General features: G+C 36.6%; 2 protein-coding genes across 5 annotated transcripts; one reads left to right on the forward strand and one right to left on the reverse strand.

Annotated features, from left to right (window-relative positions):
• Positions 1-620: 620 nt before the first annotated feature.
• Positions 621-6,367, reverse strand: LOC127654933 (uncharacterized). Of its 4 annotated transcripts, none has more exons than XM_052142502.1 (3): positions 5,935-6,007; positions 2,786-3,724; positions 621-2,183 (listed from the first exon to the last, which is right to left on the reverse strand). In XM_052142502.1, the coding sequence occupies exons 1-3, from the start codon at positions 5,966-5,968 to the stop codon at positions 2,167-2,169; spliced, it is 990 nt and encodes a 329-aa protein (XP_051998462.1). In that variant the 5' UTR covers positions 5,969-6,007; the 3' UTR covers positions 621-2,166. The 4 variants fall into 4 exon arrangements, with proteins under 4 accessions (XP_051998462.1, XP_051998463.1, XP_051998461.1 ...); XM_052142503.1 differs by lacking the exons at positions 621-2,183; positions 5,935-6,007 and adding exons at positions 6,072-6,119; positions 6,210-6,367 and having other exon boundaries at positions 2,218-3,724; XM_052142501.1 differs by lacking the exon at positions 621-2,183 and having other exon boundaries at positions 2,218-3,397; positions 3,530-3,724.
• LOC127654926 (leishmanolysin-like peptidase) lies at positions 5,887-24,861 on the forward strand. The gene is made up of 17 exons (XM_052142489.1): positions 5,887-6,150; positions 8,910-9,007; positions 9,092-9,122; positions 9,250-9,332; positions 9,464-9,581; positions 9,928-10,106; positions 10,217-10,322; positions 11,285-11,379; positions 14,997-15,114; positions 15,515-15,622; positions 15,827-15,903; positions 16,648-16,758; positions 16,967-17,099; positions 17,390-17,549; positions 17,674-17,804; positions 19,926-20,136; positions 20,588-24,861. The coding sequence occupies exons 1-17, from the start codon at positions 6,007-6,009 to the stop codon at positions 20,686-20,688; spliced, it is 2,004 nt and encodes a 667-aa protein (XP_051998449.1). The 5' UTR covers positions 5,887-6,006; the 3' UTR covers positions 20,689-24,861.
• The last annotated feature ends 865 nt before the right edge of the window (positions 24,862-25,726 follow it).

Consider the following 25,726-nt stretch of genomic DNA (forward strand, 5'->3'; position numbering starts at 1 on the left):
CTTCCTTTGTTAACATAAGAAAATACTCCACTAAATGCCAAAATACTATCTCTGAATAATTGAAACTCAAATAAGTGGAACACTTTGAGAACATTACAGACAGCTGAAGTCAGACTTTTTGGCCATGAAATAGTTTACCTTAGTTCATTGACTGATGTTTATCTCATACCATTGCTGTTCATTACTTATAGCCAGGGTCTAAAAATGGAATGTTTTTCATTTCAGTTCATTCTGAGCAAGAACAGTATGTTTTCGTTCCGGTTCTGGCATTCCGAGGCCACCTTTCCAAATGGTAACTGGTTAGAACAAAATAAAAGAACAGTTAATGACATTCATTTTTAAAGTTACATCATGAGGAAGATCACGAGTACTCATATGAGATGAAGACTCCAGTCACATCAGTATCCTTCTAAAAGTTGTTTTATTCTACATGAAGAGGTTCCCCTCATGAGGGCGGCCATGTTAGGATCACATGACCAGCCGAATACTACTTGTTTAATCTCAGTAACCACCTTGTTATTAGACACTTACAATCATGGATTAAATTAATAATGTCTGACTGTGAATAGTGAATTTCAACAATGGCATCTGAAACTGATGCTGCAACTATGCCCCTAGGTGTCAGTGTTAGTCCAAGATGAAATATTACTGAGTGCACCTTTAAATATATCCTCAAAAATCTGGCCACCTAAAAATCAATAGGCTAAGTCTCTCTCTCACATGCATGCACATACACAATGCGTTGGCGCGTTTGGACTGAACATCACATTATGTGGGCAAAAGTATGTATTTTTTTAAACCTTGGTTTTAAGATTAGTGATTTCCTTTAGAATCAAAGCACATGCTTATGTTCTATTAAAAAAGCCTAATTTTTGTGGGGGAACAGGAAGTGGTGTAATTCAGAATATTTACTGTGTTAAACCCTTTGGACTTTGGTTCCATAACAAAATTAACATTTACATTTACATTTATTCATTTGGCAGACGCTTTTATCCAAAGTGACTTACAAAAGAGGAAAAACATCAGCGAATCATCTTAGTGAGACAGTGGTACAAAAAGTGCCATATTACAAAGTTTCACTATCATCAGAATAGTATACAAGACAGATTTAAGTGCAACAAGGAATGTAAATAATTTTTTTTTTTGTTGTTTTTTGTTTTTGTTTTAGTGACCGGTTAAGTGCTTTTGGAAAATATGTGTTTTTAGCCGTTTTTTGAAGATAGAGAGTGAGTTAGCTTCCCGGATTGAGTTGGTTTTGTATGCCAGCATCAGGGCCTTGAATTTAATACGTGCATGAACCGGCAGCCAGTGGAGAGAGACAAAAAGTGGTGTAACATGTGCTCTCTTAGGTTCATTAAAGACCAGACGTGCTGCTGCATTCTGGATCATTTGAAAAGGTCTGATAGCACTAGGAAGGCCTGCAATGAGAGCGTTACTTTAGTCCAGTTTAGTTATGACCAGGGACTGAACGAGCAGTTGTGTGGCATGTACAGAGAGGAAGGGTCTTATCTTCCTGATATTGTAGAGTGTAAATCTACAAAATCTAGTCTTTGAAATGTGGTCTGTGAAATTTAGCTCATCATCAATGGTTACCCCTAGATTTCTGACCGTTTTGGAAGGTGAAACTGTAGTTGGACCCAGCTGCACAGTGATGTTATGTTCAACAGCAGGGTTGGCTGGAAAGACAAGGAGTTCGGTCTTGGCTGGGTTGAGTTGAAGGTGGTGTTCCTTCATCCAGGCTGAGATGTCTGCCAGACAGGCAGCGATTCAAGCGGTCACTGTGGTGTCGTTGGGCTGGAAAGACAAGTAGAGTTGAGTGTCATCAGCGTAGCAGTGGTAAGAGAAACCATGTGACTGGATGATGGGTCCCAGTGATGTTGTGTATATGGAGAAGAGAAGTGGCCCAAGCACTGATCCCTGAGGTACCCCAGTAAGTAACTAGTGTGGCTTGAATACCTCCCCTCTCCAGGCTACCTCAAAGGACCTTTCTGAGAGATAAGAGTTGAACCAGTCAAGCACAGTTCCAGTGATGCCCAGTTTAGAGAGGGTGGAGAGTAGGATCTGATGGTTGACTGTGTCAAAGGCAGCAGAACAGATGATCTGGATTCAGCTTTTGCCTGTCTCAGCGACTCAGTGGAGTGTCCACGTTTGAAGCCTGACTGATTGTCATCCAGCAGCTTGTTCTGTGAGAGATAGGCAGAGATCTGATTGAAAACTTCCCTTTCAAGAGTTTTTGCCATGAATGGGATGAGAGAGACTGGTCTGTAGTGTTCTATCTGTGTGGGGTTAAGTGCAGGTTTTTTCAGCAGTGGGGTTACTCGAGCCTGCTTAAATGTAGTGGGAAAAGTGCCTGCAAGAAGGGATGTGTTAATTATGTATGTAAGTGCCCGTAGGATGGACAGAGAGATGGCCTGGAGAAGGTGTGATGGAATGGGGTCAAGGGAACAGGTTGTGGGGTGGTTGGAGAGGAGGAGTTTAGAGACCTCAGTGTCAGTTTAAGGAGAGAACATAGGGAAAGAAGAGTTGCATACAGGAGCCAGGTGTTTGACAGGGTGTGGTGCAGTGAATGTATTGCTGATGGCTGTAAACTTATCAGTAAAAAATGTGGCGAATATATCTGCTGTCAGTGATGTGTCAGGTGGTGGAGGGGGAGGGCAGAGAAGTGTGTTGAATGTTCTAAACAAGCTACGAGTGTCTGTGGTGCTGTTGATGTTGGTCTGGTAATGTGAAGTTTTTGCAGTTTTAACGTTATTTGAAAAAGTTGCAAGCAGAAGCTGATATTTACCTAGATCAGCTGGATCTTTAGATTTCCGGCATCTCCTCTCAGCTGCCCTGAGATCAGTCCGATGTTCACGAAGGACGTCAGACAGCCAGGGGCTGGGTGGTGTAGTCCGTGCTGGTCTAGAGGAGAGAGGACTGATGTTGTCTAGACAGGTTGTTAAAGTAGAGCTAAGTGTGTCTGTGGCAGTGTTTACATCAAGCATGGAAAATACATTTATTGTGGGAAGAGAGGCAGATACATCAGTGGAAAGGCGAGAGGGTGAGAGGGAACGGAGGTTACGGCGAAAGGAAACCAAAGGTGGAGTCGGTTTTACAATGGATGGGAGAATCATGTTGAATTGAACAAAGTAGTGATCAGAGACATGTAAAGGTGTAACAAGAATATTAGAGGTGGTACAGTTACGTGTAAAAATGAGGTCCAGCTGGTTGCCCGACCTGTGAGTTGCTGTGGTGTGTAGTCTTTCCAAGTCAAATGAGGCCAGAAATGTATTCAGTTCAATGGCCTGGGGCTTGTCTTGGTGTATGTTGAAATCGCCAAGAACCACAAGTGGCCTGCCATCCTCTGGCAAGGAGGACAGCAGGACATCCAATTCCTCAAGAAAGCTTGTCAGCTGACCTGGGGGGCGATAGATGACAACAACATGTAATTTTGTGGATTGCATTGTAGTAATGGCATGGATTTCAAAAGATGTATTGTTACATAGTGAAGCCTGTGGTGAAAAAGTCCAGTTATTATGAATGAGCAAACCTGTTCCCCCACCCCTACCAGTATGTCGAGGGGTGTGGGAGAAGGACAAGTTGTTGGAGAGAGCAGCAGGTGTTGCTGTATCCTCAGGACGTATCCATGTCTCCGTCAGTGCCAGGATGCTGAGAGTGGACTGTGTGGCGAAAGCTGGGATGAAGGCAGCTTTGTTCACAGCAGACTGGCAGTTCCAGAGTCCAACTGAGAACGAGAGTGGAGCAGGTGTTGAAGTGCAAAGCGGCCGTAGGTTGTGTGGGTTGCATTTTGTCTTGCTGGTCTTAACTGGTTATTAACCGGTTACTAGCATTACAACATATCCTTTTTATTCCGGAACAATTGAAAGGCATTTCGTTCCCGTTTTCAATTACTTTCTGCTAAATATTTAGTTCATTTCATTTCATTGCTTGAACAATTTTTAATCCCTAATTATAACTTTACTAAACTTTCAATTTTTGTAACACAATCATCCCACTCCCAGGCTGCAGGTCTGTTTGTGTGGAGGTGAAGTGTGCCAGTGACTTCTCGCTGTCAAAGCAAATGGAGGATTGAGCCTGGGGGGAGGAATTAGAATCATGTGAGCAGAGACTCTATGTTCAGAGCAAGAACTCCCAGATCGACAACACCTGCTGGGCTTTGCTGGGGCTGATGGCTTTCAGGTAACATCAGCACCAGTGTCTTGTAGTTGATTGATTTTTGATACCTCTACTGGACTCTTGCTGTTTTTTCTTTTCCTCTATTCACGAGAACATTTCTGGAGTGTTCAATTAAAGCTTTGCCATCAGCTACACCAATTACAGAAACGTGTTTCCTGTGTGGACACTGGGCTGCTTCTCATGGCTCTACACTGGAAGCTCTATGGCTTACAACATATCTGACACAGCCTGATCAAAGACAATTCTTCTTTGAAACAAATATGTTTGCTGCTCTTTAGAAAGTATATAGAATATTATCTATTTTCTTTTCTTAATTTAACAAAGGGACCAAAACATGGCATTCTGTAGATGATTTTGTAATTAAAAGTGATTTTGTGTACTCTTCTAGTAAACCATTTGTATGTTTGGCTCACTGATTTGAAGTAGTATTCTTTCCTTTTATTGTCTGTAATTCCAAACAAAAATAAAAACAAGCTCTTGAGTTTACTGACAACAACATGAATATTGTCAGGGGAGCTCCCCTTCCTTTGAGAGTGTATAATACAGAATGCATTGCATTTAGAATGCACTATAAATGCTGGCTGTGTTCAGAATCAAAAACTAGTATACTGCACAGTATTTTGTGAAACAGTATACTGCTACATGGTTATCAGCAAGGATTGTCAGCAAGGTCAGCATTATTGAGTAATCTAACCCACAAATAATGAGTAATCAATTACTGATAAATTTAAATGTATGTTAAAAATATCAGGGATAACACGTCCGTGAAATGTGTTTAGTGTGTTGTTTACAAATGTTACCATTAATTATAAAGTAATATACAATTATAAAATAATTGTAATTATGAAGTTTGTTGAGAAATTCAGAGAGAAATTACAGTATATTCAGCATATCCAATGGGAGATAAATGTGCAAATGAAAATCATTTCCCAATATTCGAGTCGTGTTTTTAAATAGTCAATTACTTGGTGATGAATGAGTTCTTGGATTAGTCGATTATTAGTGCACATCTCTAATTATCACATGACTGGAGTGGTGTCCAGTTATCATTTTGGAAATGAAAATGGTTATATTGCATTTTCTGTCCAATTTTGTGTACAAATCTCTGAAGTTTTAGCAGTCTGGTCTAAAAATACTACTTCCGGTGCATTTATCACACTTGAAATATAAGGTTAAGTCAAGCACATTACTTATCTGAGTATTCTGTACATGCAGAAAAATGTGCATACTTTGCACAGTATGCAATAATGCAATACATGCTGCAAACTGGAAACATTTTATGAGTAGTATTCTGTGTGTACTTTATAAAAGTAAAACTTTCATTTTTTTGAAGCGGTGGGTGTTGCTTCTGGTCATACTGAAAAACGAAGGCCAAGTTTAATGCTTTGACTATAGTAGGTCATCCAGAGATTGTATGCATACAGAAAATTGTACTGTTTAGATTATACTTTCGGCATATTGCAAAAATATTATTAGTAGTATGGAGTAAAGGTTATTTATAGTATGTAGAATATTATTCTGTAATGAATAATATAACAGTTTTTTAAAATAATATGATAAAAAAAACTGATGATAATAATTACATTTTACATTGTTAATAATAATGTACATTGTTACAAATATTTGTCTTATTTTTAAGGGATGAGGGCTTTTATTTTGACACGTTGTCTCATTGTGTCTGCGATCACACTGCCTGGGTTTATGGGTAAAGCCGGTTTAATGAACAGCTGATTTGACAGCCCCGCGTTAAATATTTACAATTTCTGCTGTTTCGAGAGGATTTCTGCAGCATGACAGGACGGAGATATGCATGTTAAAGTCACGGGGTGAATGATGGCGTCAGGATGGCAGCAGGCCGGATCAGTTAGAGCTGCTTTACTCTTTAACATCATCACCTTCATCTTTATCATCATCATCATCAACACCGGCGCACACTCGCACACCTGTAACCATAAAGTGCCCCAGCACACTGAGGTCAGTCACTCGTATTTGTGTTTTGCTTGTCATTTTACATTTATTTAAAGCGACAGTACCTGGTCACCCGTTGCTCAGCTGATGTCTCTGATTTAGTGATCATATTGGATTTGGACCAGAATCTATGACTGTTTTGGCGAATAAACAGCATATCCAGTAGTATAAGACAGAACGCTGGTTATGCTGGGTCAGAGACTATTTAGCCCGAGACAGAGCACTTGTATTAAAACGAATGAGGAAAATTGAAACACCCAATGTGGCGGATGTAGAAACGGAAGTCTCGCCTTACAGGTGAAAGAGCCAATCACCTTTTAGATACAGATATCGGCTGGATCTGAAAACGTAGGCAGCGGACTTGCTGCCTAATCTGTTAATGCCTTACTGACAGCTGTTTTGAATGAATGGTCTCCGAACAGTTTGAAAAGCACCTTATTTTCATTCTGCCTCCATATCCAACTTATTTTTCAGCAAATCTAGGCCTCCATTAGCAACATTGAATGTGGACCACTTCCGGTATAAGCCACTTCCAGCTGTTTTAGCGATACAAAAATACAACGTTATGCTGCTCTATATTACAGGCTGGCAATAAATGTCAACATATTATTATCATTAATTTCGATTTTCATAACCTTGCATATAGCTTTACCATTTATCGCATTTTGCCAGTGTTTAATCACACACTGTTGCACTGGCAGAATGAATGAAATCAGGCAGACCTCCACAAACTTTACACAACCAGCAGAGAGACAAAAAATGCAGTAAATAGGTTGCTTCAACTTTTGTATGCACCAAAACAGCATCTTGTTTCATCATGGCAAAATAATAAACTCATTTTACTCTCCATTCTTGTCAGAGAGCATTCTCTCTTTCTTAGCGGTGTATAGTAAACAGACATGCTGTTCTCACATTCAGCATGGCTTATGAAACATAGAATTTGGAAATAAATAAATAAAGGCATCATTGGAGGTTATGCAGGTACATATGAATGGAGGTGTGCATCGAGACTAGAAAGACATTGTCACAATCTTGTAAAGAAAGATGCAGATTTTATTACCATCTCTTCAATACAACGCACAGCAACAAGTAAATGATTTACTTAACTTTTTTACTATAAAGACTGAAGTTAGAAAATTATCCGACATCAGGCCATTATTCTGCTGTACATCCTGTAGTTGTATAATAGTTTATAAGGCCAAATCACTAACTCTGGTATTATAACATTCTAGTTATTTACACTGCGATCAATGCCAGTGGAACTTTCTCACATTTGCCAGAAATGCAGCTGCTGCTTACTTCGGCATTGCAAAATAAGGTGGATACAGCCTCCGAAGGCAGCATTTTCCTGGTTTCTGACGCAGCCTTCCCCTATCAATCAACTCTAGAACGTGCATTAGCTACATCAGCTTGGAAAATAGCTGTTTTTTTTAGCGTGATCTGAGCTAAAGAAGTACAATATATGAAACCATTGTTGTCAAATTTTACTGCTGATTTAAAATGTTTTATGATTGTAATCTTGACCAACCATTTTGGAGATTTCGGTCTATCCTCATTCAAGTTGATTGGAACTGTATTTTAAAGGGATAGTTCACCCAAAAATGAAAATTCTCTCATTATTGACTCACCTTTAAGCCATCCCAGATGTGTATGTCTTTACGTCTTCAGCAAAACTGAAATTTGTTTTGATCATACAATGAAGCTGAATGGGTGCCAGCTGTTTGATGGTCCAAAAGGCATGTTTAGGCAGCATACAATACTACACATGACTCCTGTCAATCAATTAATATCTTCTGAAGCAAATCGATAGGTTTATGTAAAAATAAATTGATAATTAAAACTTTAACTTTTAAAAAAACATCCTGCTACATCATGGAACTGTCATATGATGTAAGCGTGATGGCATGTTCACATAAGAAGATGGAAGCATGCGCTTGTATACAACAGAGGAACAAACGTCATGTGAGTGTTAGGTTATTTCAAACAGGAAAACAGCGCTGGCAGGAAGTAATGATATCTAGCTAAAAATGTTTTAATTATAAGTTTGCTTCTTACACAAACCTATGGTTTTGCTTTAGAAAAAGAGTCATATGGATTACTTTTATGTTGCCAAAATATGCCTTTTGGACCATCAAACAGCCAGCAGCGTCATGGCACCCATTTAGATTCATTGTATAGACATACAGAGCTAAAATGTGCTTATAAAAATCTTGATTTTGATTCTGCTGAAGACGGAAAGATGTACACATCTGGGTTGGCTTAAAGGTGAGTAAATCATGAGAGAATTGTAATTTTTGGGTGAACTAATCCTTTAAAACCCCTTGTGTTGTCAAACTGTGGTAGACATTTGCATCTAGCCGCCTCGGTTAGACACATCAATGCCTAATTAACGTTATCACATCCATAGCCCTGCCCAGTAGCAGTGAGCAGAGGGTTGGCAAAAAAAAGTGCAGGTCAGTCAAGAGCAGAGAGCCGATCTCAATAAATCTTGGCTCTCATAGGCATTTACTGTCATGTCTTAAAGGAGAAGCAGCACCAAAACCCAGCGTTTCGGACAGAGGCTCAGAATGAGGGTGGCAAATATCACGCTTTACAAATATATGAGTGTTATTTGAACCAAAAATGTTACTAATATTATAAGTGAAACTCAAGGAACATATTAAAATAATAATAAAAAAAAGGCATGTCATGATCCTTTTTAAATGATCAATAAAACATGTTTATTTACCTGTACTAATAATAATCTCTACTTATTGCACTTCCAGGTGATACATAAAGTGTTACTGAGGCCAGACAGATTGAACAAAAGAAGCACTGAACAACAGTTAAAGATCCAGATAGAGTACGACTCCAGCTTGGATGGGTTAGTTATTTGTTAATATGTGACGCTGAGCAGTTGTGCCGCATTTCCATGATTATACATTTGACTTCACAATATCTTTAATAGGTTAAATGAAGACAAAAGCAGTCTTGTGAAGGTATGTTTTGACTTATGCTGTCAGATTTTAAGATTGAATCAATATGCAAAGTTGATTCCAAATAATACACGTAATTTGTTAAATCATAGAATGAGTTTTCTTCTCCTAATCCATCTTCTTTGTCTAGGACAAGCTCCTCCCCCAGGCTATTGATTATCTCCAGAAGGCCTTCAGGGTTCGTAAGCAGTCAGGTCCAGTATTACTGAGCAGGTAATTCCCTTCTGAGCTTATATTGTTGAACAGAGCTAATCGTCCTAAATTTACAGTAATGTCTGCACTTCTGGAAGCATTTTGGGTCTTAATCTTATGTGTTTTTTCCTTATATATATATATATATGTAGACAATGTGCAACAAATCAGTACCTTAGAAAAAGAGATGACCCCCATCGCTACTGTCAGGGACCATGTGCAGACATCACCAAGTGTGGGCCAGTTATTGTACCTGAACAACATTTACAGGTGAGACCCATTGTGACATAAGTTAAATATATATTTTGTTGCTATGACAGTGGGATTATTTAGACATTTATCCCTAACAGCACCAAGAGTTGTGTTTTCAGCATCATGTACAAAAACGTCAAGACACGTCATGATTTTGTTTCTCATATTTTTGCTTTTGTAGCTTAGTGTGATGACTATTCCACATATGTTTTGCCACTTGTTATTAGCAACCATATTATAATACCCTGGAAACCAATTTAGCAAGCGAGGGCACTACAAATAATTTCTTAAAAAAATGTAAAGATTCAGGTATTTTTTATTATATGAGAATGTTTGAACATTGTAATGAATTCTTCTTCTTTAGCAATGCAGGGTATGCAGTGAGTCAGGGAAGTCCTGTGGCCCTACCGGCCCACCTGACGGTGAGGGGGTGGAAAGGGCAGATTTTGTGCTGTATGTGAGTGCAATGACCACGGAGCGTTGTGGACAAGAGAACATTGTGGCCTATGCAGCGTACTGCCAGCTGGAGTCTGAACTAGACAGGTAGCAACAATAACGGATGAAATGGCAACATAGATGGGTGTTTAGATTGATTCGGCTTTACACTGTTACCTGTGTGCTGCCAATACTAATGACAGAATTTCTTCATATAGACCTATTGCTGGATATGCCAATCTATGTCCCAATATGATCACCACTCAAGCTCAGGAGTTTGAAGGGATGCTGTCCACAGTCAAACACGAGATCATACATGCTCTGGTAATTATATTAAACCCAACAAATAATTTGTCTTATGATTGGTGTAACAACTTGAAAACTGTTTATTATGGCTGGATATTGATCCGGATTTTCTAAATAGATTAGATTCTGATTCACAAGCTCTCCATTCTATTCCAATTTTGATTCATATGGGTATATTTCAGTTATAGGCTAATTTCCATTTTGCTTACAAAGACATTCTTTCCCAGCTAATGCTGTTAATTATACAGGGGACTTTCTAAATTGGTACATTATGAAAAATATTCATTTGACAAATTATATACATATTCATTTTGGTCACATTTGAGCTTTTTTTAAAATGTACAAGTCCATGTATTCCATCAATAAATATGATATTATATTGTATTTATTCTATTTTGTTACATGTTTATTGTTTAAATCGTAATTTATACTATTTACAAGTATTTGCATTGTTTGTAGAACAATAAAAATTGGTACTGTCTCTTTAAGTTCTGTAAAGAACATCTGTAAATTAGCGTATAGTATTAAGAGAGGATTCAAGTGGATTTTCGTGATCAGAATATGTTTATGTTTTGTAGTTTTTTTTATCAAACATTTACTGTAAAGAACAGAAATAGTATTAAAAGAGAAATTATTTAATAACAAATGGATTGCATGGATCTCCTCTTTGGACACACATTACACAGAACAAGTTAAATCAAACTTTATCTCTCAACATGCTGTGAAATGGTGCTGAACTTCTTCTCCACTATACTACTCTATCACTGGTGATTTAAATACATTTACCAGCCAGTTGCTAATGACAGACATTTTTCGCATAGTGCAAAATTTTATCTCGTATGCGAGTGATGACTGTAGAGGGTCGCATATAGTAAAAGATTGATCTTGGGATTTAAGAATCGATTTCACAATCAGAAAATCTGTATTTTTACCCAGTCCAACTGTGTAATATAATCTTATTTCTTTGTTCTGTATCTCAGGGTTTTTCTGCAGGGCTCTTTGCCTTTTACCATGATGATGATGGCAAACCTTTGACACCACGTTCTGCAAGCGGTCTACCTGCTTACAATGAAAGGTAAAGGGCAGATATGTTTGTAAATTCATTTTTATTTTGGAAATATGATAAAACATGCATATACTGTATAGGGATGTGCATGAATAATCAATTTAATGAGTTCTCGTTCCGCTTAAACTATTAGACTAGTAAAAACACTACTCGAATATTGCAATTTGATTTTCCTTTGTGCCTTTTCCTGCCATGGGCAACAATGAAACAGATTTTTTCACCTTAATCTTGCAGTTATAACAAAATATTTTATGTTATTGTATCACTTAAGAAGATTTACAATGTGTGGTTCTATGTGTAAGTGCAAATGTGTTTTTTGTTTTTGTTTTTAATAGTGCTCATTTTTTTCATAAGAAAAAGTTGAATATTAATTTCATGTAATCGATTACCAGACTACAAAATTACTTGAAATGCCCATCCCTTATATTATACATAAATGTGTTTTATTTATATATATATATATATATATATAATTAATGGACCTTTATTATATATATATATATATATATATATACAGGTGAAACTCGAAAAATTAGAATATCGTGCAAAAGTTCATTAATTTCAGTAATTCAACTTAAAAGGTGAAACTAATATATTATATAGACTCATTACAAGCAAAGTAAGATATTTCAAGCCTTTATTTGATATAATTATGATGATTATGGCTTATAGCTTATGAAAACCCCAAATTCAGAATCTCAGAAAATTAGCATATTACATGAAATCAATAAAAAAAAAAGGATTTTAAATACAGAAATGTCGGCCCTCTGAAAAGTATAATCATGCATATGTACTCAGTACTTGGTTTGGGCCCCTTTTGCATTAATTACTGCCTCAATGCGGCGTGGCATGGATGCTATCAGCCTGTGGCACTGCTGAGGTGTTATGGAAGACCAAGATGCTTCAATAGTGGCCTTCAGCTCTTCTGCATTGTTTGGTCTCATGTCTCTCATCTTTCTCTTGGCAATGCCCCATAGATTCTCTATGGGGTTCAGGTCAAGCGAGTTTGCTGGCCAATCAAGCACAGTAATACCATGGTCATTGAACCAGGTTTTGGTACTTTTGGCAGTGTGGGCAGGTGCCAAGTCCTGCTGGAAAATGAAGTCAGCATCTCCATAAAGCTTGTCTGCTGAAGGAAGCATGAAGTGCTCTAAAATGTCCCGGTAGGCGGCTGTGTTGACTCTGGACTTAATAAAGCACAGTGGACCAACACCAGCCGATGACATGGCTCCCCAAACCAACACAGACTGTGGAAACTTCACACTGGACTTCAAGCATCTTGGATTGTGTGCCTCTCCATTCTTCCTTCAGACTCTGGGACCTTGGTTTCCAAATGAGATGCAAAATTTGCTCTCATCAGAAAAGAGGACTTTGGACCACTGAGCAACAGACCAGTTCTTTTTTTCTTTAGCCCAGGTAAGACGTTTGACATTTGAAGCCCATGTCCAGGACCCGTCTGTGTGTGGTGGCTCTTGATGCAGTAACTCCAGCCTCAGTCCACTCCTTGTGAAGCTCCCCACACATTTGAATGGCCTTTTCCTGACAATCCTCTCCAGGCTACGGTCATCCCTGCTGCTTGTGCACCTTTTTCTTCCACACTTTTCCCTTCCACTTAACTTTCTATTAATGTGCTTTGATACAGCACTTTGAGAACATCCAACTTCTTTTGCAATTACCTTTTGAGGCTTTCCCTCCTTGTGGAGGGTGTCAATGATGGTTTTCTGCACAACTGTCAGGTCAGCAGTCTTCCCCATGATTGTGAATTCAACTGAACCAGACTGAGAGACCATTTAAAGGCTCAGGAACCCTTTGCAGGTGTTTAGCTGATTAGAGTGTGACACTTTGAGCCTACAATACTGAACCTTTTCACAATATTCTAATTTTCTGAGATTCTGAATTTGGGGTTTTCATAAGCTGTAAGCCATAATCATCAAAATTATATCAAATAAAGGCTTGAAATATCTTATTTTGCTTGTAATGAGTCTATATAATGTATTAGTTTCACCTTTTAAGTTGAATTACTGAAATTAATGAACTTTTGCACGATATTCTAATTTTTCGAGTTTTACCTGTATATATTAATGGACCTTTATTATTTATATTGTTGGCTAAGTTACAGTTGTTCTCAATCACTTTGGCTCAATTCTCGAATGAGAATAATTTTTTCATAACAAATTAGATTGTTGTTCACACCAGATTTGAATTTCTTATTCATTTAAGCAAATTGCATGTGTTTTTGTACTTGTGTGCAAAAGAGTAAGTACAATCGTCTACAATTTGCACAATAACTAAATGCACATGGCTTGCTGATCAAAACCGATGAGTTGATTCTCAGTGAAATTGTCATACTCTTCACAATTTCTAAACATTCTTTCATCGTGTGAGCCATCACATGCAAAGTGATCCATTCAATTATCAAAATCTGTCAGACTTGCATGTAGGTTCCATAAATATCTATGACATGGAGTGTGTGTGATTTCTGCTAAATCTCTGGCCAGACCAACAAGAGCTTGTAGTTTTACGTACTGTGAGGAGGTACAATTTATAGTTTTTTACAGAACTACCGCTGGTTTTTTTCATTGTTACTGGGGGTTTTTTTTAAAGTTTTTGTTTGCATGGATGTCATTTTGTGGTAATTTTCTGTTCATTATATATGATTTTACATATAAGAAATGTATAAAAATGGACATGCAAATGTGAACTTTCTGTTTACATGTAACACATTGCTACAAAAATACATTTACTGTATACATACAAATGTCTATATCCTTTTTCTGTTTACTACAGTATTGTAAAGTATTGACTTTTCCTAGTACAATTTTACATACTGTTGATATAAGTATCTAAAAAGCTCAGTGTGATACACAATAGCATTCTGCTAGACAAAACTGACATTCTTGTATAGTACAGTAAGCAGTCAGTGTCAATAAAAAAAGTAGGTAACACTTTATTTGGATTGTCCCAAGTAGATATTTAACTGACTATAATGACTTATCAACTGGCTTGCTATAGCTAGTAAACAGTGTTTCAACAAACATTCAGTAGGTTTTCAGTAGCCTGTACAGTATAACAGCAGCAAAATATCAGCTTATCGACTGACTTGCTATAGCTAGTAAACAGTGTTTCAACAAACATTCAGTAGCCTGTATATAGATCTTTATTAATGACCTTTTAATGAACTGATGTTCTCAACAATAATGTAAGTAGGTCATTAATAGATATAAACAGTTGTGACAATTGCACTTACAGTTTAGAGAATGTTAAGAAAATGAGCCAAAGCGATTGAGGAAAAACTGTAATACAGCAGATTTGACAGCTGATCTCATGCCTCAATTGGACTTGTTTATTAAAACACATGTCAATTGAAATAAGACTTGTCAATAAGACAATTGCAGTGTTAAGGAAGTTGACATTTTTTATATTTACTGTCACTGTCTCGATGGTTTTAGACGTTATTCATGGCTATCGTGAGTAAAAGGGGCTTTACTTTGGCTATTCGTTCATACGGACAATATTCGAGCTGCTTCTGTAAACTGTTGTATGAACAGGACAAATTGAGTGTCACAACTGATAGTAAACATGGTTTTTGATCCCAAAAACTTTTGTTTTTTGCATATATCTCTCAGTTTAGGGTTATATCAGTGGAGTGATAAAGTCATTAAAAGAGCAACTCGACTGTGGGACATCCGTGGCGGCCACATGGTGCGACACAATGTCCATCTTCTGGTCACTCCACGTGTTGTGGTGAGTTAGGGTTTATTTTCTTAAAGGGGTAGTTCAATCAAAAATGAAAATTCTGTCATCATTTACTCACCCTCATGTCATTTCAATCCGTATGACTTTCTTCCTAGTAACACAAAATGAAATTAAGGCAAAATATTATTCTCAGTCACTATTCACTTTCATTGGAGATTTTTCCATGAAGTAATTGGTTAGTGAGGCTGTCAGTCCCTTATATTCTGCCTTACATCTCCTGTTGTGTTCTACAGTTGAAATTAAGTCATATGGGTTTGGAACAGCATGAGCGTGTGAAAATCATGACAGAATTTTCATTTTTGGGTATACACAATATTATTGACCACATTTCATCAGTGCTCATAAAGCATTAGGGGAGCTTATTGATATGTTTTGAATGTTATATCAGGAGGAAGCCAGGAGACATTTCAATTGCCCCATTCTAGAGGGTATGGAACTGGAGAACCAGGGAGGTGCTGGTACAGAATTTAACCACTGGGAAAAGCGTCTGTTTGAGGTACTGACACAACATTCTCTGGAGTGACACTCACTGGCACCTTAAGGCTGAAATATGCCATTTATGCACTATTAGTGTCACCAAAATTAATTGCAAAGTTAGTACCATTTTCTTTTTTTTTTTTTTTTGTATTTTTTCATTATTTTGAATGTTTTTGTTTTTATTTATTTAAATATTTTTTTTAACATAATATTCTTTTATCAGAATGAGGCAATGACTGGATCGCATACACAGAACAGAGTATTTTCCAGAATTACTTTGGCTATAATGGAGGATACAGGGTAAGAGATCTGCTGTTTCTTGGTACTGCAGTTTACATATAATAATTATGTAAATTATTTACTAACGTGTGAGCAGTCATATCTAAATTAAAGGAAAAGTTCACCCCAAAATATCATCATTTTCACCCTAATGCCATCCCAGATGTGTATGACTTTCTTTCTTCTGCTGAACACATACAAAGATTTTTAGAAGAATATTTCAGCTCTGTTGGTCCATACAATGCAAGTGAATGGTGGTCAGATGTTTGAAGCTCCAAAAAGCATATAAAGTCAGCATAAAAGTAATCCATAAAACTCCAGTGGTTAAAGCCATGTCTTCTGAAGTGACATAATAGGTGTGGGTGAGAAACAGATAAATATATAATTTTTTTACTATAAATCTACACTTTCAAACAGCTTTCCTAAGCACTCTTCTTCTTCTTGGTTTGTGAAGAAAGACTAATTAAACTGTGTCCAAGACAAAAAATTACCAAAACGCCAATAGGGTCCAAGGTGGTCATGGCCACCCCTGGCCCCTGCCTACAGAGCTGAGATATTCTTCTAGAAGTCTTTGTTTGTGTTCAGCAGAAGAAAGAATGTCATACACATCTGGGATGGCATGAGGATGAGTAAATGATGAAAGAATTTTCATTTTTGGGGAACTGTCCCTTTAATATAGTACTTTAGTCACAAAAGCACTCATTTAGTAATGTAAGATATGCTAAAATTGTAAGTCTCTCTTATTGATGATGTATCTTTGTTTAGGTGGTACAGAGCCAATTACAGTATGGCAGAGAATCTGGAGTGGGGAAGAGGTTTGGGCTGCGACTTTGTGATGAAAAGCTGTAAATTCTGGATAGACCAACATCGGCATGCGTAAGCTTTGCTGAAACTGGTTTGTTTTTCTAAGTAGACTTCATCAGATTATTAATGCTGTACATCTACAGCAGTTCATTATTTTCACATCTTGAATGCAGTTGGCCTCCACTGTTTTATTGTGTATTATTCAGAGAAATGGCTATTTTAAAGGCTTGATAGGCTTGATCCTGGTGGGGTTCTGTCAAGAAATGTGTTTTTGAAACAGGAGGTCAACACTGAGCCCGTACTGTGATTCTGTGAGGAGCGCACCTCTGCAGCTCACCTGCAGGCAGGATCAGCTGGCAGTGGCCGTGTGCAACCTGCAGAAATTTCCTCATGCACTTCCTCAGGAGTACCAGGTTAAAGCACAAATCACAAATGTTGCACCAGGTTTACAGGTTAATCTTTGGGAATTACTGTAGACATAATGTGCTCTGTTCCTTGAAATTAAAAAAAAATGGAACACCACTTCAAGCAAAGCTCTCCTCCATCTTCACATTAGTATAGTTTTGCAAAATATCTGCCTGTTAAATAAAACTGGAGTGTTGGTGGTAGATTCAACTGCATTAACAAATGTAGAATATTGTCTGGTTGTTAAGTAAGGTTGATTAAATCAGTTTTAATATGATTAACCCTCTCCATCCTGTAGTACTTTGACCGTATCCCTGGTGTACCTGAGGAAGATTTATCAGCATATGGAGGGGCCGTGGAGATCGCAGACTACTGTCCATTTAGTCAGGAGTTTAGCTGGCATGTGGGTGGCCAGTACCAGCGCAGCTCTTACTGCAGGGTACAGGAAAACCAGCCAGGTGAGGAGGAACTTCCCCACCAAACTTTCTTTTTTTAGAATCAGAATGTGTGTTTTTTTTTTTTTGGTTGTGAACTCTGCTTCCATTCCACCAATGTTGAGGTTATTCTGTTTTCCATTTTCAGCAACGTGGAGGAACTATGGGGCGGAAGAGTACGGCCCAGGGTCAGTGTGTCTGTACCAGAAGTCGGCGTTTGTAATGGAACAGTGCACAAAGCGCATGACCTATCCTGACTGGGGCAGTGGTTGCTATAAGGTAATGATGTTGAACTGTGATAAAATGTTATTCCTTATTGTATTTTTTGTTTTCGTTAGTGTAATTATAATTATTATTATTATTATTATTATTATTAAGAGCCAAGTACGCCAAAGGTGCATAGGCACCTATTGTATCCGTTAGTATTATTATTATTATTATTATTATTATTCTGGCTGGGGGTCAATGGCAACCCTATGAACCGTACATAGGAAAATGCTGAAAATTGGCGCGTTGATAGTGGTGGTCATGAATAGCCTCCGTATCAAATTTGGGGTCTCTCAGACATACTCCGTTGCACCACCATGTCAAATATGCACAAATGAAAAGTGAATATCTTTTGAACTGTTTGGTCTAGAAACGAAGTTCTTTTTGCATCTGATTACTCTCCTCCTGATGATTAAAAAAACCCTCCCATTACAGTAGCTGCCATCTTGGATTATGATGTTTATTGTTTTTCTTACTACTATTCCTTCACACTTTACCCAAATCTGCCAAGAAAGGTCTCAGAATAATATCCAGAATGAGCCACACAGATTGAATACATTAGCATTTCGATTTTTGCCTTTTTTTTTTTTTTTAAGTTACGGCATCACAATGTTAATGAGGTTGGTGTTAAACCGGATATGGGGCTATATCTCGGCAACGGTTTGTCGTATTGAAACACAACTAGGTATGCTTCATGAGGACCATGCAAAATTTGTTTGCAGCGCCACTTATGAGTCAAGAAATTGAGAAAATTTCTGTTTTTGCCTGTAACTTTTGAACCATATGTTCAAAAATTACGGGGTTGGTGACAATGGATTCCTTGGGCCATGTGGATTTCAACGATATCAATTTTCCCCATATCTGCAATACTGCCTCTCCACCATATTGACAGTTATGAAAAAGCATATATCTTTTAAATACATTGTCATATTTCAAAGAAAATGGTATGCATTATCAACATAATGTCGGCTGTGGCTCAGTTGGTAGAGCGGGTCAGCTGCCAATCGCAGGGTTGGTGGTTCGATTCCCGGCCCACACAACACATGCCGGAGTGTCCTTGGGCAAGACACTGAACCCCAAGTTGCTCCCAATGGGAGTCTAGCGCCTTGCATGGCAGCTCTGCCACCATAGATGTATGAGTGTGTGTGTGTGAATGGGTGATTGGGAAACAGTTTAAAGCGCTTTGGTAACCTCTAAGGTTAAAAAAGCGCTATATAAGTGCAGACCATTTACCATGTCCTGATGATACTCAAGCAGTTTGAAGATAGCGCCACCTATAGTTCAAAAGATAACCTACACTTGACTGCTGACTTAAACTTCATGAAGTCTCTTTGTCTTTTTGTAGGCAGTGTGTTAAAGCACTGTTTTATTGTTTCAAGGGTTGTGTGTTCAAATCCAAACCTTTGCTTAGTTACATCAATACAAATTTGATCGTGGTGACTGAGTGGAGCAGTGGTTGGAGCCATGAAATGTCAAATGGAGGGTATCTGGTTCGATACCTATCTCAGCAAGTCATCTATTAGAAATGTGTAGCTCTGGAGATTTTTGTATTGTGCTTACAAAATGGGCTTGGCTGGGCTTTTTCCAATCAAATGATGATTTGATCATGGTAAATCCTGTGCTTGGCTGTGCTTCCTCTAATCTTGGTATCTCCCTTTGTTGACTGGCCATGTGGTGCAGTGGATAGCACACTGAACTGTGGAATGGAAAGTTGTGGATTCAAATCCGTCTGGGGGCAGTATTATCTATGCTTTCTCTATGAGATCTTTGGGTTGTGTAGTGGTCGCCATTTTGGTGCTTGGCCCCGTAATTGCTGCTTGCAGCTATATTTTGTTTTGTTTTATATAATTTTTATTTTATTTGTGCTTGCTTAGGCAAGTATCAATATTACTATTGCTCATACTTAGGGTTAAGGATTTGAACAAAGCATTAAAGAAGGGACACAAGCCATATTTAGGAACAGAATATCATAGAAACTTGGGGTTGACTTGGACCATTAAATAACCTCCTTGAAACCACTCCGAACAACACCCTAGTTTATTTATTTATACTTCTTATTCACCAAAACTCAGTAGTGCCTTTGTTCATTAATTGTACAGTGTGTGTACTGAAGCTTTGCGATTTGTGTTGTAGGTGTCTTGTACAGCCCAGACTTTGTTGGTGTGGGTGCAGAACAAGTCTTATCCATGTGTTCGTGCTGGTCAGGTGATCAGCGTGAGTGTACGGATGAATGGGTGGGTCTATAGCGGGCAGCTCATCTGCCCCGCTTGCTCTGACTTCTGCAGCGACTGCCTCCTCCCTCATGAGATCCCCTCTCTGAACACCACCAAGAGTAGTCGCTTAGGTGAGTTACTTTATCACCAACAAGCAACACATCACATAGATCAACACCAAACACTTTGGTGCGATACCAGCATCTGATCATTTGTAATCAATACTAAAGCGGTATTCGGCTGTATAAGAAATAAAAAAATACGGCTGTGAATATATTCCACAATTCAATGTTAATAATTTGCTATTAATTTAATAATTATTTTGTAGTTAACATGTTAAAGCATTTAATTAAGAAATCAAAATGTAAAAGTTAGATTTGGAAATTCATTTAGAGGACCCACATAGCAGAATATACATACTGCTTGTATAAAAACACTGGACAGAGGTAGATTCCATCGGCAGTGCTCACATTTTATATTTCTCAAAATTCAGCTGTCATCTGATGATTCTCCTTTAATGAGTGTGCAAAATGTGATAAAGCTTGTATTTCATGACATAATGTAATTCTCTGCTTTTCTCAGATCCTTGTTCTGGCTCTTGCTGCTTGGTGGGGAACTTTTGGTGCCTCCTGTTAACTCTTACGCCAGTGCTGGCGGGCTTCCTCCTCTGTGTCAGGGACTGAATTTTTGGTCCTGATTGAGACAGATGGATTAAGGCACCTTGCTGCCATGGGCTTCCCTTGAGGTTTAGTTGCTGTGGACAGCAAACGACGAACACATCCTTTGTGTAGTTTGCAATCTTATAACTCTTGTGGAGGTGTGCACTGTAGAAGTGATTGAAAAGCCATTAATTGCACTTCTGTGCCCGATTGTCAGCAAGCTCTAATGAGAAGCCATAATCATGCAAGCTGGTGCTAGTTTACATTCTCTCTGTCTCTTTGATGGCCCTGTAGCATTTTTGGTCCTAAAATAAGCATCTGGTTGAGAATGATCTGAGATTTTGGTGCTCCTCTGATGTTCTGTGAAATTACTTGATGGCAATCGTTTTCATCAAGCAGGACATGTGACTGATACTTGTGAATGGAAGATACTTGTGAATGTGCATTGAGTCCTGGTGAGATTTCTGTTATGGTGCAAGCACTGAATTCAAAGATGTTTGAGTTAATTTATAGAACTTTGAATGTTGCTATTGTGTCTAAGTAATTTAGAATAGGTTTAAAAGTGATTAATTATTTTTGGTGAATCCAAAGTGGCATCCAAATGTCTGAGATCACATTGAAAAGTTTTGGGATTTTGAAAAATGGGTAAAACAGAAAGATATATCTATAAGGTTTGATTTGTTACATAAGCCAACAACATTAGTTAACATGAACTAACAATGCACAATACTTTTTAACATTTGTTAATCTTAGTTAATGTTAATTTCAATAGTCAATGTTTTTTTTTTTTAAATAACATTTTTTATATGTTAACTTTAGTTAATGCACTATGAACTAACAATGAAAATTTTATTTTTATTAACTTACATCAAAAAAAGATTAAATGTAGTAAATGATGGTAACAATATATTGTTAATTGTTTGTTCATGATACCTAATGCATTAACTAATGAATCGAACCTTTATGTAAAGTGTTACCGGTAATACTTACTAATACAATACGATTGCATTTGTTTGCAATTGACTGCATTAGTTAACACAAAATAACAATGAACAAGACTTTTACAGTGCATATTAATCTGGATTGATGTTAATTTAAACATGTATCAAAATATTTTTTTATTAAATATTGTATACAGTTATGTGATGATTCTTCACTATTTCTAGTTAAATAATGAAAAACACTAATTAAACGATAAGCACATTTTCGTTGACCATGTTAGCAATCATTGGAACATTCTCCAATCATGCTGGGATAACTTGGATCATCAGGTTTTGCACAAATTTGTGAAGTACATGCTTTGATTAAAGCAAAATGGGCATACTGAGTACTAAGATAATGTGGATTTTCAGTTTAACTTTTCACTCAAACTGATATAACTTATAATGTATAGTTAATTAGAAAATTGATAAACATATGCATTTTTAAATGTGGTCTGAGACATTTGGAGCCCATTATAGTTTCATTTGTTTATCAAGTATTTATTTGGATATTTCAGATTTTGAAAGAATGATTCTGTTTACCTTGAAAACATGTTGCCAGATTTTGGTCCTAAAGGGCTGTCCTATCAAGGGCTGCAGATTTTAGATCTTTAGTGTTTTCTTACTATCAATTCACTAAAAGCCCTTGAGAAAGTGCTTTTTATAGTCCTTTTTATGAGATCAGATGACGTTTGCTTTTACCGAGATCATACATCACTGTTTGAAAAGGTTTTAACTTTTTTTAACACAAATATACAATATTTGTTCACAAGGCACCATTAATGGGGCTCTTGACATTTGCATTGTAACATAAAATTGATAATGAGCTTTGCAGTTCAGTTACAGATAACATTTTGAAGTATTGTGGTACAATCCATTGGGACTTAGCAATATAACAAAACAACAAAAAAAAGCTATATTTTTCAGTCTTTTTGATGATATTTGATATATACCATATCTTGATATTTGTGTATTTGATTCTCTTTCAGAGGAAACATCATTTGCACCAAACTGCAATTCTAGCTAATTCAATACAGTAAAATATAGTTAAAATGTTTTCACTAAATGCAAAACTAGTCTAATGTCATGCTATTAGAAAAGTTTAGGGCCAAATACAAAGCGTTTTAATATCATCGCACCTAATTTTATCGATATAAATATCCAAAGCAAAATAATTGTAAATATTTGAGGTCATTAAATATAGTGCCCAGCTCTACAATTATTTTATAAATGAACCAGTGCCAGTCAAAGTACATAGATCAGCTCTGGGTTGAAAAAAAATCAATCTTCATGTTGGAAAAACATTTGTGCTGAGTCATCATACAAGTAAATGGGAGCAGGAATTGATTGTTTTGCTACTGCAGTGCCAGTAATGACAAATATAGAAAACACTATGCTTTCTCATTGCAATGTATTTTCATTTGTGAGCACATTCAAAATGTAGCGACTAATTAAATAGACGAAACTGGGAACAAAACTGAGGGGCTGCACTCTCCATGTGATCGCTTAGGGAGTAATTTGTTACTGCTTATGTGTCAATGACTAGTGAAAGGTATCTGTTTGTAATATAATGAGCTATTATAATACTTGTTTGTTTTATCTTAAAATATTTCACAAGAAGCGTGTGTGGATGCTGCTGTCTAATCTTGTAACTAAACACACTAGTTCATAGTGCATAGAGTTGAACCTTTAGCCATTATTAAATTGATTTTGGGATTGATATATTTCTTTCTACCAAGGTTAGAAAATGTTTTAATTTCAGGAACAAACACACTGTTAATCAAATGCAGGTTAATCTGATAGCTTGAAAAAGATATACATAGCAGCTTTAATTATTACCAACACTGATTTTAGAGGCTTTTGGATATATTTGGAAGTATTATAATGACAAATTTATGGTTTATTACAATACGTTACTGTTGTAGTACTGGTAGCTGTGTAAAGATATATAATTTTTTTTGAGTCTGCTACTTGATGAAGAGATTATTTTTGTGTTATACAGAGCAAATATAGGACATCAAATCTTTGTCATGAAATCTGATATTGAAAGAGTACTTTTTTGCCCACAACAAAACATGGTGTGAATATGGTTTTAATTACTGTATGTGTGTATCATTTCAGTTAATATACTGAACTGAATGACTGAATGAGCCATTGCAGTTGCACGGGCTCGATATGATGTAATTGAAGAAGTTTTTACTCCCATTCAAACCTGAACTAAAATGCCTTTCCATTTATGGTATTTACTCAAGGATGGTATTAATTTATTATTTGAACTGTGTAGATTATTTTTTTTTCTGAATATAGTTTTGACCTTTCTTAGATTAAAAGAGATCTTGTCATCATATCGTTAAAAGCATTGGTAGCATTTGAACATTAGCCTATTTACAAATAAAAAAATATTTCATTTATTTTGTCGAAAAGGACTGACTGTGATAGTAATGAAATGTATCTCATGAAAAGACATGTTTTATTTCTTGCTTATTTAATTTTAATTATTGCTGCATAAACTGTGATTCTTTTATTAATGGTTTCTCATGTTGCCATAGTGTTAATATTTGAATTTCTCATGTTAAACCCTCATGACGTTCTGTAACTTCATTTTAGTTGAGATTACCTTGACAAAAAGTTTCACAGCACAGATTTTTAAGGAAATCTTGACTTTATCAGAAGAAATATGTATTATATATTTTTTTCTAGTTTCCCACAGTATGACTGTTCATGCAGAACAGAATTATTCTCCTTTAATTTCACTTAAAGACAAAACATTTCATTACTCTGCTATATTTGTCTGCTGTTTTCCTGATTTTCATCTTAAGAATATCTCATTAACGTCTTATATTATTTCTGAACATTTTTGATGTTCAGAATGCTGTGAATGCTGTGCTGAAACTGCTATACAATTATATTTTATTAGAGATTACACTTTCCCACTACAAAACAATTGGTTATAAATAGGCTACAGAAGAGAAAAACTACTTAAAAGCAAACCTGCACATTTATATCTATGTTTAGTCAGTATGACTAATACAAAGATAAACAGAATTTTGTTGAAGAAAGCTGAGAGACCAAAGAAAAGTCCATGCAGAACTTCAACTAAGAATCTAGAACCACATAATCTCGCAATTTTTTGTTTTTCCCCCCATGTTTTGTGCATTATGTTTGTATACATTAATGTAAAAAAAAAAAAATCTCTTTTCCACATTAAAGGAGGTGATTTTGGACTTTGAATGAGTTTTTTTTTTTTTTTTTTTTACTTTTAAATGTTACTGATGATTTAAAATACAATTTGAAAAAATAAAATACATTTGTGAAAAAATAAATAACAGCAAAACAAGCAAACAAAAAGCCTCATTCTGAACCAACAAACATTTGTGATTGGTTTGTTTGCATCCACAGTGATAAATGTAAAAGATATCAGGTGATATGCACACATGATTCAGGTGCTGGTTTATTACTATTTATGTCATAGTAATGTATGAGTAAACTTTTGATTCTATAATGGCAACAAATTCCTGCTATTGAAAATAGTATACATTTTCTATGTTATGAGCAAATGTGTATTAGCCCAAGACCCTTCTGAGAGGTTTTAAAGGGATAGTTCAACCCAAAAATGGAATTTCCTCACCCTCCTCATGCCATCCGAGATGTATATCATTCTTTCTTCTTCTGAACCAAAATTAAAGATATTTAGTAAAATATCTCAACTCTGTAGGTGGAGTTTTATGGATTACTTTTATGCTGACTTTATATGCTTTTTGGAGCTTCAAAGTTTTGGCCACCATTCACTTGCACTGTATGGACCAACAGAGCTGAAATGTTCTTATAAAAAGCTTTGTTTTCAGCAGAAGAAAGAAAGTCATACACATCTGAGATGACATGAGGGTGATCAAATGATGAGAGAATTTCCATTTTTGGGTTGAACTATCCCTTTAAGGTTCAATCAGGGACTTGGGAATTTCGGTCTTCTAAAATTCTGAGCGCCCTGTAAGAAGGTCTACGTCACCAAAAAAAAAAAACACAAGTTTTAGTTTAAGTGTGATATTTTTTATTTAAAGTGATATTTTTGAAAGTAAAATATC

Source organism: Xyrauchen texanus, chromosome 14, assembly GCF_025860055.1.
Source record: "Xyrauchen texanus isolate HMW12.3.18 chromosome 14, RBS_HiC_50CHRs, whole genome shotgun sequence".
In the NCBI taxonomy this organism is placed as follows: Eukaryota; Metazoa; Chordata; class Actinopteri; order Cypriniformes; family Catostomidae; genus Xyrauchen; species Xyrauchen texanus.

Coding starts and splice junctions, on each gene's coding strand:
- LOC127654933 (XM_052142500.1), bottom strand. CDS start 5,968: ATGCTGCAGAAATCCTCTCGAAACAGCAGAAATT. Junction 3,725..5,934: donor CTCTCGAAACAGCAGAAATT/GTAAATATTTAA, acceptor TCTCGTTCTCAG/TTGGACTCTGGAACTGCCAG.
- LOC127654926 (XM_052142489.1), top strand. CDS start 6,007: ATGATGGCGTCAGGATGGCAGCAGGCCGGATCAGTTAGAGCTGCTTTA. Junction 10,107..10,216: donor CTGGAGTCTGAACTAGACAG/GTAGCAACAATA, acceptor TTCTTCATATAG/ACCTATTGCTGGATATGCCA. Junction 20,137..20,587: donor CACCAAGAGTAGTCGCTTAG/GTGAGTTACTTT, acceptor TGCTTTTCTCAG/ATCCTTGTTCTGGCTCTTGC.